The sequence below is a fragment of the Scyliorhinus torazame genome, chromosome 9, assembly GCF_047496885.1.
Source record: "Scyliorhinus torazame isolate Kashiwa2021f chromosome 9, sScyTor2.1, whole genome shotgun sequence".
Taxonomy (NCBI): domain Eukaryota; kingdom Metazoa; phylum Chordata; class Chondrichthyes; order Carcharhiniformes; family Scyliorhinidae; genus Scyliorhinus; species Scyliorhinus torazame.
This window is the reverse complement of record NC_092715.1, coordinates 201,967,219-201,980,992: the sequence shown is the minus strand read 5'-3', so window position 1 is coordinate 201,980,992 and position 13,774 is coordinate 201,967,219. Positions and strand designations below refer to the sequence as shown.

The window sequence follows — 13,774 nt, the reverse complement described above, 5'->3', positions numbered from 1 at the left end:
TGTCTGCAAAGCAAATCTTAGTGCTTGGCTGCTGTGCCAATCAGATTCCAACCAAGTAAATATGAAGAAATTCAAAGTAGTATGATTCAGTTAAATATGGAACCAATACCATCAGAAAACTGAAAATCAAATTACTCACTTATTCTTGAAAGCCAGCAATCTTAAAGTAGCAAACATAAATCTCAAACCGACAATTTGCAGGATGCAAGTAGCTGAATAACTGAAAAAATTAGACTATCTTAAATTTTCCCCAACAGCAAAAGTAACATTTATATAACAAAAGAATTATCAAGTCTGAATAAAGCTCTTTCATAAAACGGACCGTACACTGGTGTAAATTTGGGAAAGGTTTTCTCAGAGGTCTAAGCATGGTCAAGATGGGTTCCCATGATATATGGGGGTCTACTCTGATCAGTGGGCCCACTTTTGTTGCTGCTACTATGATAGTGACTGCTGTAATATGCCTCCCCTACCCCAACTGCTCCCCCTCATCCAAGCTGCCAGGCCCTGGATCCCTCCTCTGTTGTGCCACACCCCTGGAATCTTTCCCAATTAGGCAAACATCATACTCCACTCCCAGTGGTCCAAACCCAGGAACATCCCTGCAATATGTCAAATCTCCGTCCCCTTTCCAATCCTCCCAAATCCCAGGATCGCCCTGCCCATACATGCCCAGCCAACCATCAAAACAAGTAATAGACCCCGACCAGCAAGGTAACCAGTAGAAGGTGGGGTTGGGGATTTCAGATCCACTTATGGACTTTTTAAGCATTCACTTACCATTGTCTCAAAGATGTCAAAGAGACTGCTCAAGGAGGATCTCTCTGTCACTTCTTCAACCATGTTGGGTGACAATTACTCAGTTATTTTCATGCAGATAATTTTCAAGTTTGATCTTAACGTTCAATTCCATTATTTTGTCAGTTACTTTATACAAGAGTAATGGAGTTACCTCAGTTTTGTTTGTAGCCTTCAAAATAAGTTTGTTCGCAATCCAATGGTATATTTAATTGACTTCCACAAAAGACAGAATTTAGTCACTCAGTTATCCCTACTCTCACCTCACACTTGGGATTTTTGACTATCTTTGGCGGTTTGAAGCTTGACCAAAATGCCCATGAACAATATCAAATTCTCACACAAATTATTTTTTTTTAAGTACAAGTGTAATAATGCAGGGAAATGTGTCAACTATTCAGACCCAGCAACATCAAACAAACAATGAAAATAATTGACAATTTATTTTCAAGTGTTAATGGTTGAGGTAGAAATGTTGGAAGACTCCCTTATCTTCTTCCATTACAGGTGTGTAATCTTCACTGCTCATTTGAACAACCAGAACAAGTAGAAGGAGCCTCAGTTTAATGATTGATCTGAAGAATAATACCTCAAACAAATGTAACACCCCTGTGCTTCAGCAGCCGGGATTTGCAGCAACCGGGATTTGTTTTTATGACAACATGAAAAACAACTGTGCCAAGCCAACAGACAATTCTAAAACCACCTATGTAGTGTAATTTCTGATTAGCCCCTTCAATCCCCTTTTCCCCATCTTAAACTGTTTTGGGACAATATTTATGTAATGCTATTGCTTAATAAAAAAACAGCTCAATTAATATCGTACTGGGGTTTGGGACATGTAGCCAATTTTTTTTAACTATTGCTGTATTTATGTAGCGATTAGATCAGCTTGAACCCTCCCCACATCTTGATAATAGGGTTGCACTCTTTTGGACTGTATTCAGTCATTCTGAACCATAAGCAATTTGCTTATGTCCCCAGCTGGCAACATTGGGAAGAGATAAAAGAGGAGCAAATATAGAGCCGCTTTTCTCTCCGTCTCCGTACAAAATTTGCAACAAGATTTTTAACAAACAAATTTTTGAAATGAAAAACTCTTAAAAAGATTACAGCTAGTCAGTCCCAAAAGCTAACAAATACCAGTCACTCCCTCCCTCAAACATCTGCCCAATCTCCTTTCATCGGCATTCTAGATGTTCACCACCACTTCTATGTAAAGTTAAACTCTCACTGTCCAGTTAACTTTCCTTTTCTACCCCGGTCTTCAGTTCATTCCCCTCAGCTGATGAATCAGTGCCCTCCATGTTGACCATGGAGGAAGCACCAAGGGTGGCAAGGGCACAGAATGTACTCTAGATGTCTATCACCAAAAGTGGCTTGGTAGCACCTCGTGACCGAGCAGGCCAAGCCCTAAAGGCTATAGCTGCTCGACTGGGTCTTCGGCAGGTAATGACAGAATCAACAAGAAGGAAAAACCAACTTGAGTTCATCCTCACCAATCTACCTGCCACAGATGCATCTGTCCATGTCAGCGTTGGTGGGGACTGCACAGGTCTCTGATTACTCACCTATTAATATAATTACTATACAACTGTTCCCCTAACAATGCAAGCAATCTCTTAATAATACTGAAATTATATCTTTATGTAGGTGTCAATTACATTCATTCGTTAAGGCAATTTCACATCTAGTCTAAGTCAATAAAATGGGCTCTGGACTAATACCAACACATCACGTATACTCTGCTGATTACCTCAAGTAATCAAACAAATACAGTCTTTAAAGGAATTGTCCAAATAAATGCATTGGCAGTTAGCTCGGGTAATGCTCTTGTACATTTCACGTGATTCGTGCAGTTTGGCTTTATGTTTTCTGAAATACCAAATGTGAAAACAGCTCATTACTGTTAGGCTTTTCCTGGTATATTTAATTTGTGGCACGCTGAGCAGGTAACATACTTCACTGTATAACTGGATGGAGTCAACATTTTGGGATTATGAAACAGGCAGAAATTATTTGAAGAAAAGATCTGAAGAAAAGATTTTAGAGTTGTCAAAGTAGAGAAATGTTACCTCACAGAAATATTTGCCACAGCTACTCGACGGTATTTATTCTGATAGTCAAGATTCCTACCTTCTTTGTTACTTGATGTTTTGTAATCTTCAATGTTGAGCTGGATGTCGTCATCATTTTCTTCTTCCTGGTCATGCCCCAGCACCATCCAGCTCTCAATGCTTTCATCTTCCTCTTCTGAGCTTTCACTCCCTTTTATCATCATCATCTCTTGGATCTGTGGAGATCTTCTGCACAGATGGGCTTGTTTGGCTGATCCTTGCGCAGGCTCTTTGATGGATTGTTTTTTTCTTTCACTGAGTTTGCATTCTGAGGATTTAACACCCTTGCAGGAATATACGCTGTTATCTTCAGTGTCTGACAGAATAATTACATCAGGACTATCTGAAATGACTATGACATCACTATCAGAAATAACAATTGCTTTTTCTGTTCTTCCTGACGATTTGCCTTTAACTGTAACAGTCTCCCGATCCAAAGAGGTTGGGCCCCTTTCTCTGCCCCTCTTCACTCCAGTGAGATTGTTTGCATAGTGCACTTGACTGTATAACTGGAACTCCACATCACTATCTATCTCTGCCTCGCTGGAAGACTCCTCACGGTACAGCTCATCTTCATAGGCCTCCAAATCTTCATAACCAAACATTGCGAAAGGAAAAAATTCTGTATAAAAAGAAACAAAAGTTCTAAAGCAATTAGATATTGTTGGAAGTCTTGTATTTGGTGAATTAACTGAATGCAACTGACAAAATTAGTCTTCTATCAATAGCTCCTGATAGAAGTATTAAATCCAAGTTCCGATCATAGAGAGGCTAAAGCCCTTAAGTAAAGATTTAATAAGAAATTAAGATAAAAATAATTCAGTTGTAAATTTGATCACATTATTGCAAAATTAACTTTTCTGTGCTTTTATTTTGTACAAGTCCTCATTTTGGATATTAAAAACATCTGAAAAAGATGGTGGACTCATCCAGACTGTGTAAACTATACTACTGAGGAAAATGCCAAAACCAAGATGTATTTGACCCTGGTCTCCAAGTTTTCTTCATGCTACCTTTCTCTCTCATCAGTTGCTCCTGCCTCCTGATGCTCTTTGGCTGTAATGGGCTTTGGCCTGCTATGATGATACATGTCACTCCAACATGCGCCTTTCTTTTCAGCTTTGCCAACTCCAGTTTGTTCCCTGTTTTTGGGACTCCACCCCCACAATACGGGCATTGGCAACTATAGACTTCCATATGTTGGTCCATGGTTATGCGTGGCATGGTACTGAAGGGCAGCATGGTAGCACAGTGGTTAGCACTGTTGCTTCACAGCGCCAGGGTCCCAGATTCGATTCCCGGCTTGGGTCACTGTCTGTGCAGAGTCTGCACATTCTCCCCGTGTCTGTGTGGGTTTTCTCTGGGTGCTCCAGTTTCCTCCCACAAGTCCCGAAAGACGTGCTCGTTAGGTGAATTGGACATTTTGAATTCTCCCTCAGTGTACCCGAACAGGCGCCGGAATGTGGCGACTAGGGGATTTTCACAGTAACTTCATTGCAGTGTTAATGGAAGCCTACTTGTGACAATAAAGATTTTTTTTTTTTTTTTTTAATTTTTATTATTTTTAAGTGATTTGCTGTTGCCTTCTGCAGGATCTGGCTGGCCAGGAGACACTATTACTACATGGCATGGGCAGAATTTGCAGGTTGATAATCAAGCTGTTTGGCCACGTTCCATGACCCACAGTAGGACTTGAACCCGGAGCATCTGGCTCAAGACACCCACACCAAGTCTGTCACTAAGGAATCTTCCCAGTTATATCAGAATGTTATCAGTGTCTTCAAGACATACTCGACCCTGCAATACCCACCAATCATGGAAGTTATCAAGCAAACACTGCAAGTTCCCTCTCTGGGGCCACAAACTTCCCCTTAGTACAGGTCACACAAGGGAGACAGAGCAACTCCCACCAACGGACATGCCACCCTACAAATTGTGGTAGTCAGGCCAAGAATAGACCCACAAGATGGTCTATAATGAGCAGTCAAGATCAGAAGCCTGGGGCTAAAGTGGAACCAAAGTTTACTTCAGGTGACTATATGGGGACTGCAACTCTCACACAGAAAACATACATGGGCCATGGAACCCTCTGGCTGCAATTTCTCATCTTGCGTGGAAGTCCATAAAGAACTGCTGCACAATATTGCTGCATGCAACACTTGCCATTTCAAATCTTCCAGTAGTGCAAAGGACTCTCATAGAAAAGTTTTTATTAGGTCAACCCCTCTTTCAGAAATCAGAGGACATGCCAGGATGGAAACAAATGCAAAGGAGAGAACAATATGCAGGGGAAACGCAGTCTGGAATAGCACAGAAGGAATTTCTATGAGAAAGTTCATGTTCTTGAAGGAAGTTTCAGGGCTTTGAACCAATGAACATTTTATCTAAATGGAGGCAGGATCACTTCATGCACCTGAGCTTCCTCAAGGCACCAAGCGGAGTCAGGGCCAAGAATGACCTTCAATGCCCGAATGGATTTGACTGCAGGTTATGCCTAGTTACAGGTCAACTGATGCATCGTTGCCTCTCATGACATTAAACGTATCCTGCCACCATTTAGTACATAAAACTCTGGGATTATCTTCACAGCCCAGCCACATAACACTCAAGTCAGGCACGTAGAGGCACTAACTGCAGAGCAGCCGGAGCATACAATTTTGGAGCATCCTCATTCTGCAAGGCAAGAAGCAGAAAGTTGCAAACTGCATGCAAAGCCAAACCAGGGTGTGCACATCCACTTAACTAACCAAGAGACTCTGAACTCCAGCAGAAACCCAATGTTTCCTTTTGTGCCAGAAGTCGATAAGCTTCCTCTGAATCATGGTGACATGATCGGGGAAGGGATCAAAGTGACCAACCAATACTGTAGTGTAGTAGCCAGCAGTTGGTTTAGAACCAGAACCCGACCCCTGAAGGACAGCACTTAAGAGCAATCCTTTCCAAAACTCTAGGGCAGTTGTGACTTTGCTGTCAAGTTATTTGCAGTTTCCCAGTTAGGCTTCCTCATCAGGGCCTCAAAAGATTCCAAAGTACCCGAAGTGTGTAGTGCCCCAAAATAACGTAAACCTGTCTGACACCAATCTACAGATTCCAGAACACTTTTTCCAACTGATCAGCATGTATATGGGGAGTCCATGAAAAAAAATTACTGAATACTGCAACACCCCTCACTCAAATCATTCATAGTGCAACCTCTCATGTAGAGAGGTTTCCATTCGGCCATCATACCTCTGCCAGACGCAAGCATAGCAGCATGGTGACACAGTGGTTAGCACTGCTACCTCACAGCGCCAGCCACCGGAGAGCTCACTCAAAGAGCTTATTCAGAGTAACCCGTTTTGTTGCATGAAATAATATCTGCTCATGTCTCCATTGCTTCTTTTGCCAATTACCTTAATTCGGTGTTCTCATTCCCAGTCCTTCCTGTGGGAATAGCTTTTCCTTATTCACTCTGTGACCCCTCTTCACGGAATTGGTATGGCACAGGAGGCGGCCATTTGGCCCATCAGGTCTGCACCACCTCTCTGAATGAGCAACTCACCCAATTACATTCTCCGTCCTTTTTCCTGTAACTATGCACATTCTTCCTTTTCAGAAAACAGTCTGATTCCTGTTTGAACGCTTCAGTTGAACCCGCCACCACCACTCGCAGGCAGAGCATCCCAGACCCTAACCACTAGCTGCATGAAAAAGGTTTGCCTCCTATCACTGTTGTTTCTTTTACATATTGCCTTAAATCTGTTCCTTCTCGTTCTCGATTCTTTCATGAGTGGGAATATTTTCTTCCCATTTACTCTACCCAGACCCCTCATGATCTGAAAACCTATATCAAACCCCCTCCACTCTCACAGTTCTGAGACAAACCGTCTTAACTTCTCCAATCTATCTTCATAACTGAAGTTCCTCATCCCTGGAACCATTCTCATGAATCTTTACTACATTCTCTGCAATGCCTTCGCATCCTTCCTAAAGTGTGGCACCAAGAACTGTATGCAATACTCCAGCGGAGGTCAAACTAGTGACTTGTACAAGTTCAACATAATCTCTTTACTTTTGTACTCATTGTGCCTACTAATAAAACTGTTTTAACCTCATGATTCTGAATACCTCTATTAAATCTCCACTCAATCTTCTCTTCTTCAAGGACACAGTCACTTTTCCAATCTATTGGGCTCCATTCAGATGGTGTATAATTGATCAAATGTGAAGGAAAGAGAGGAGGCACAGAACAATAGAGGGGAACAAGATGGAGGGTGGGGGGAAGACGACGAAGGAACACAAACTCGAAGGAGAGCACAGGAAACGACAACAACCTCAGCAAACACAGTAAGAGAGAGTAAGAAAGTACAGGAGGAAGAAATGACGAACGGCCGAAGCAGAGGAGAACGCACAACAACAACGGCCGCAATGGCCGACCAGGAGAACATAGAACATACAGTGCAGAAGGAGGCCATTCGGCCCATCGAGTCTGCACCGACCCACTTAAGCCCTCACTTCCACCCTATCCCCGTAACCCAATAACCCCTCCTAACCTTTTTGGACACGAAGGGCAATTTAGCAATGCCAATCCACCGAACCTGCACGTCTTTGGACTGTGGGAGGAAACCAGAGCACCCGGAGGAAACCCACACATACACGGGGAGAAAGTGCAGACTCCGCACAGACAGTGACCCAGTGGGGAACCGAACCTAGGACGCTGGCGCTGTGAAGCAACAGTGCTAGCCACTTGTGCTACCGTGCAGCACACGGTAGAAGCAAACAACAACATTAGGGGTGCCACCCAGGCGGCACCACCACCCTCCCTCCTCTACCCAGATCCATTTTTTGCATTGCCGGCGGGGTGTTCACTCTCTGTACTGGACAAAAAAAATGTGTACAAATGAAAGAATGCACACGACGGGCATACAGATGTATCAATGTATTTCTACTCCCCCAGTTCCCCCCCCCCCACTACATGTTTTTCTTTACTTGTTAATCACGTGATTTTGCTAACTATATAGTGTTGTTGTTTTTATCTTGTGTATAATATCTCAGTTTTTTCTCTCTCTTTTGTGTACACCTGTAAATATACTATGTTCGAAAACCCAATAAAAAACATTTATTAAAAAATTGATCAAATATATCAGATATAAGTGGCAAAATAAGCTAAAGTGATGAGAGAACAAAAGTTCATTAAATGGATGGTTGAGGTTTGAGATGCGCTGCCTGAGCGTGGTGGAGGAAGATCCAATCAAGTATTTCAAAGGAGAACAAGACTTATTTGACAAGGAACAATGTGCAGGGTTACAAGAAGGTAAGAGAATGGTACGAGGTGCATTGCTCTTTCGGGGAGCTGGCTCAGTGACAATGGGTTGAATGACATCCTTCAGCACTGAAACAATTCTAAAACATAGGAATTCCTGACGCATTCCTCTTCCCAAAGCAAATGGAACGTTAACGTCAATCAGATAAGACTGTGATAGCATGTAGAAGTGTAACCTGGGTGATAAAATGCAACCCAAATGCCTGCAAAGACCTGAATGAGTATCCAGGACCCACCTTGTCCCAACTTGAGCACTCTCCTCTGGGTGAAGTGCAGTAGGACCCAGACTAGGAAGAGATCAAGCAGCTCCCCTGTGAGTTCCAACCACCCCAGGATCATAGACAACTCGGCAGCACGTGATCACTCCATTGTCTCCCTCCCCAGGTGCACGGAGCGCGCCCCTCCATCTGTACGTGCGCGCGCGCGTCAACGCACGCGGCAAATCAGCACGTGCGGGGCTCTTCATCTGGGGACGGCAAAAAAAAGTTGAAGTGGTCCTCAGGCCCCGGGACGTCAACACCTGCCCGCTCGGCCCGGCACCCAAGACACGCACGTATTTTCTCTGGCGTTGGCACCCCAGCCTTCGTCAAGGAGTTTCCTGTTATTTTAAAGCCTGTTAAAGGAGAGTTTTATCCATCAAAAACCAACCTGTTTCGACCAGGAACAAGCTGCCTGCAGCTCTACATTCAGTCACTCGACAAACCCAGCTGGCCGACTAAAACTAGCAACAGCACTCCCGGCGTTTGTACCGGCAAAAAAAGCTTCCGCTAATCTGAAGTTGGCCGACTATGAACCTTCCCATGATTGAATCTTCCACAAAATGACTGGCAATGACACGAGGTAGTAATTTAAGCGAAGATAAAGGCAGATTTTTGAGGATGCTGGAATCTGAAACGAAAACAGAAAATACTGGACAATCTCAGCAGGTCTGACAGCATCTGTGGAGAGAAAAGGGAGCGAGTGTCGATATGGATGACTCTTTGTCAAAGCTTTAGCTTTAATAAAGAGTTATCCAGACTCAAAACGTAAGCTCCCTTCTCTCTCCACAGATGCTGTCAGACCTGCTGAGATTGTCCAGTATTTTCTGTTCTTGGTGTAGTAAGTTAAGCATGTGTGCAATTATTTTTCATTTTAATGCATCAAATTAACAGAAATACGTTGGATTATCACATTGTACGTTCAGATTTTATTCCAGCAATTTGAGTGCGCAATCTAGCCCAGGAGTGCCAAATTTAGAGTTGTGTTTTAACGTTTTTATTGGTTTTCACAATTTTCATGTCACCTATTTCAGTTTGTACGATTAGTTTACAGGTTTCGTGGCTACACACAAGTGTTTTGGAAGGCAACTAAGGAAAGACTGGCATTACATAACAAACATAGACTAAAGTCAATGAGGAACATACAAACAAACACAGATTGCTTTACATATTTACAACTACTTATTTCTGCCCCTTCCGTGGCTGTGGGACCAATACAGTTGTTCTGACTTGGCTACCCTTCCTGACACTGATCCGAGTGTGAATTGCCCTGCATGTTGTTGCTCTCACTGGCTGCCCACTTGCCCTCTGGCCCCGCCCCTGTGGTCATGCCCGTGGCTATTTTTCCTGCGGACCTTTGTTCCACCTGACTACTCCCCCTTCCTTTATGCTCAGTGTCTCTACTGTGCCTTTCTCTCCCGTGCCCCTTAGCTCTACTGGTTGCTGGCTACGATCAAGTCTTGGAGTAAGTTTATGAACTGTTTCCACATATTGTGGAAGCCCTCCTCTGACCTGCAGAGGGCGAATTTTATCTTATTGAGGGGAGATAGATATAAGACAGATGTCAGAGGTAGGTTCTTTACTCAGAGAGTAGTAAGGGCATGGAATGCCCTGCCTGCGACAGTAGTGGACTCGCCAACACTAAGGGCATTCAAATGGTCATTGGATAGACATATGGACGATAAGGGAATAGTGTAGATGGGCTTTAGAGTAGTTTCACAGGTCGGCGCAACATCGAGGGCCGAAGGGCCTGTACTACACTGTAATGTTCTATGTTTTAAGATGATCAAAAAAGCAAGAGAGCAAATAGCGGAGGCTCTGATCATCATTTTCCAAACCTCTCTGGCTACAGGCATGGTATTGGAAGAATGCTATTGTTTACCATCCATCCATAATGATTGATTGATTGATATTTATTGTCACAGGTACCGAAGTACAGTGAAAAGTATTTTTCTGCGGCCAAGGGAACATACACAGTACGTACATAGTAGACAAGAAAGGGGTCTGGTTGAGAGAGCTCGCAGAGAGTCGCCATGCTCCGGCGCCATCTTGGACAAGCTATCCCTCAATGCCCCTCCTATGCAAGAAAATTTGATTTATTTTAATGATCTTGTATTTCCTCCAACATCTTTCATTTTGTTTCTGTTACCAGGGAAACAACAACGACTGGCTCAAATAATTTTGGTACTTATACTCTTAATAGCCCTCAACGGGATAGTTCGTGACCATCAGACATCACTCAGAAACTATTAAATGAAGTTATTGAAATTAGAAAAACTAACCTTAGGAACATTGTGATGTCAGGATATGTCCATGAGTTGTACTGTGTTGAATCATGGAATTTTACATGGCAGAACGAGGTCATACTGCCCATCAGGCCTATGCTGCCTGTCTAAAAAAAAAGCTGTCAACTTAGTCTTATTTTCCTGTTCTTTTCCCAAACAGTTCTAAACAAATATTCAAATTATTTATCCACTTTATATAAGTTAGTGTGGATTTTAACATAATTTCATGGATTCTGATTGTTTCTGGTAAGAAATTTCTGTGCCCTGCAACCCTATGTGAAAATTGCATTCTCCTAATTCCTGCTTCCTTTTGACAATAACCCCAATTACTGCCTCACCAACATTTGAAATTGATTTTCCCTATTTATTTTATAAGTACCACTCACACTTTTGAACAGTGTTATCAGATCTCCTTGTAATTTCATCTGTTCTTGTAAAAAAGCCCCAGTTTCCCTCTATCCATAACTGGAGTTTTTCACCCCTGCAATAATATAATTATAGCACAAAGAAGGCCATTTGACCCATCATGGACAACAATGCCAGTTATTTGAAAGAGCGATCTAATTTGTCCTATTCACCATAGCCCTGCAAGGTTTTCCCTTTCAAAATATTTATGTCCTTTGAAAGCTTCTTCTCACCTCACCATTGGTTCTTTTTCCAGTTACCTTAAACCTGTGTCCTGTGATGTGGAGAAGCCGGCGTTGGACTGGGGTGAGCACTGTAAGAAGTCTTACAACACCAGGTTAAAGTCCAACAGTTTTGTTTCGAATCACTAGCTTTCGGCCCCTTCCTCAGGTGAATGAAGAGGTGGGTTCCAGAAACATATATATGGACAAAGGCAAAGATGCAAGACGATACTTTGAGTGTGAGTCTTTGCAGGTAATTAAGTCTTTACAGGTCCAGATGAAGCAGGTTAAAGAGGTTTGAATTGTCTGAAGCCAGGACAGCTGGTAGGATTTCACAAGCCCAGACCAGATGGTGGAGGGTGAATGTAATGCGACAAGAATGCGACGGTTGAGGCCGTACTCATGTGTGTGGAACTTGGCTATAGGTCTCTGCTCGGCGATTCTGCGTTTTCGCACGTCCTGAAGGCCGCCTTGGAGAACGCTTACCCGAAGATCAGAGGCTGAATGCCCTTGACTGCTGAAGTGCTCCCCGACTGGAAGGGAACATTCCTGCCTGGTGATTGTTGCGCGATGTCCATTCATCCGTTATCGCAGCGTCTGCATGGTCTCGCCAATGTACCACGCTTCGGGACATCCTTTCCTGCAGCGAATGAGGTAGAAAACGTTGGCCGAGTCACATGAGTAAGTACCACCTACCTGGTGGGTGGTGTTCTCACATGTAATGGTGGTACCCATGTCCATGATCTGGCACGTCTTGCAGAGATTGCCATGGCAGGGTTGTGTGGTGTCGTGGTCACTGTTCTGAAGGCTGAGTAGTTTGCTGCAAACAATAGTTTTTTGAGGTTGCGCGGTTGTTTGAAGGCAAGTAGTGGGGGTGTTGGGATGACCGTGGCAAGATGTCACGAAGAAGATCTCGTAGTTTCTCCGCTCCAGGAAAGTACTGGACGACGAAGGGTATTCTGCCGCTTGTGTCCCGTGTTTGTCTTCTGAGGCGGTCGGTGCGGTTTTTTGCAGTGGCGCGTTGGAACTGTCGATCGATGAGTCGAGCGCTATATCCCGTTCGTACGAGAGTAAATTTCAGCGTCTGTAGATGTCTGTTATGCTCCCCCTCGTCTGAGCAGATCCTGTGTATACGGAGGGCTTGTTTAGGATGGAAGCTGGAGAAATGGAGCATCGTGAGGTTATCTGTGGGCTTGCTGTAAAACAAAGTGCTGAGGTGACCGTCCTTGATGGAGATGAGTGTGTCCAAGAATGCAACCGATTCTGGAGAGTAGTCCATGGTGAGTCTGATGGTGGGATGGAACTCATTGATGTCATCCTCTTCATAAACGTAACAGGGGATGACACATAAACACTCCCCTCTCCCAACCACAAGGATTATATGACACAGTAATCAAAAGGAGTAAAACTGCACAAATCACACTCCCCATAATTGACTCAGAATGATCTTGCTAACACAAGATAACAGTATAAGGATAATCAATGGCACAGGTCATCACACTCACATTTCGCACTCGCCTCCAGGGGAAGGATAGCAATAAAAGGTCAATGGCATGATCAGCAGGGAGTAACAATCAGGATTATCTAAGAACCTCAGGGTAAATTGTGGGATAAAGATCTTCCATGTCGCACAAGAAGGCAAATGTTACGACCCTCCGGGCTAGTGCACGGTCAATTCCAGCCCCACTTGACCCGGAGTGGCAACACAATTGAAATTAATAAATAATTCACAGAAAACTCTCAAAGTCTTTAGCCCTTGGCTGCTCAATAACTACAGTCGCCAGGTTTGTAAATTTAAACACAATTAATTGTATTAATAACAATAACTATGATTAAATATGCAGCAAATAAGGCAAGTTAACTATTATCTAATTCCTAATACCCCGCCCCAGACTTTAACTAGCCTCCATCCTCTATATATGCAGACACACAAGACAGACAAACACAGAGGGGAAAAGATGGGTGTAAAATAATGATAAAAGTAAAAAAGATGAGTCTTTGTTTCAGGTGCTTTTCTTCTAGTACACCATTTTTCAATTTAGGCTTTCAGTTCGAGGTTTCTGCTTTCAGTCGGTAATAAGTTTCACTTCATATTCATTCAGGTTTTTGAACAGTGGTGTAGCTTTTCTGGAGAAAGAGAGAGAGCCGGGTCCAGAACCAACTGTGCTTTCCTTAGTTGCCTGAAAAATCATCCCACTCGGTTAGGATCCAATCATTGCCAGTTATTCGGCGGATTGTGGCCTTTTGGCCACTTCATTCGCCAACAGCCATCCAATCGAACTGAGTCCCACCAATCTCTGAGTTCTGCTGTCCGAAGGCTAGCACAGTGTTCTCTTTTGTAACTTTTGAGTTCCTTATTTCCCCTGCTCAATTTAAAGATACATGTCCA

At 43.3% G+C, this 13,774-nt stretch overlaps 1 protein-coding gene and 1 long non-coding RNA gene across 4 annotated transcripts in view; one reads left to right on the top strand and one right to left on the bottom strand.

Annotated features, from left to right (window-relative positions):
* zcchc7 (zinc finger, CCHC domain containing 7) overlaps window positions 1–8,954 on the bottom strand; it is a 387,489-nt gene extending 378,535 nt beyond the window's left edge. Inside the window, exons 1-2 of one of the 3 annotated variants that reach the window (XM_072516987.1) lie at window positions 8,866–8,954; window positions 2,935–3,537 (exon numbers count right to left, since the gene is read on the bottom strand). In XM_072516987.1, the coding sequence (XP_072373088.1) occupies window positions 2,935–3,520 (586 nt within the window). In that variant the 5' untranslated portion in view covers window positions 3,521–3,537; window positions 8,866–8,954. Of the gene's footprint in view, window positions 1–2,934; window positions 3,538–8,453; window positions 8,585–8,865 lie in introns of those variants that run through there. The other 2 variants (XM_072516986.1, XM_072516985.1) reach the window with 2 other exon arrangements.
* Window positions 8,743–13,774, top strand: part of LOC140429685 (uncharacterized) — a 43,853-nt gene continuing 38,821 nt past the window's right edge. Inside the window, exons 1-2 of the long non-coding RNA XR_011949170.1 lie at window positions 8,743–9,057; window positions 10,400–10,450. This is a non-coding gene — a long non-coding RNA (uncharacterized lncRNA). The remainder of the gene's footprint in view (window positions 9,058–10,399; window positions 10,451–13,774) is intronic.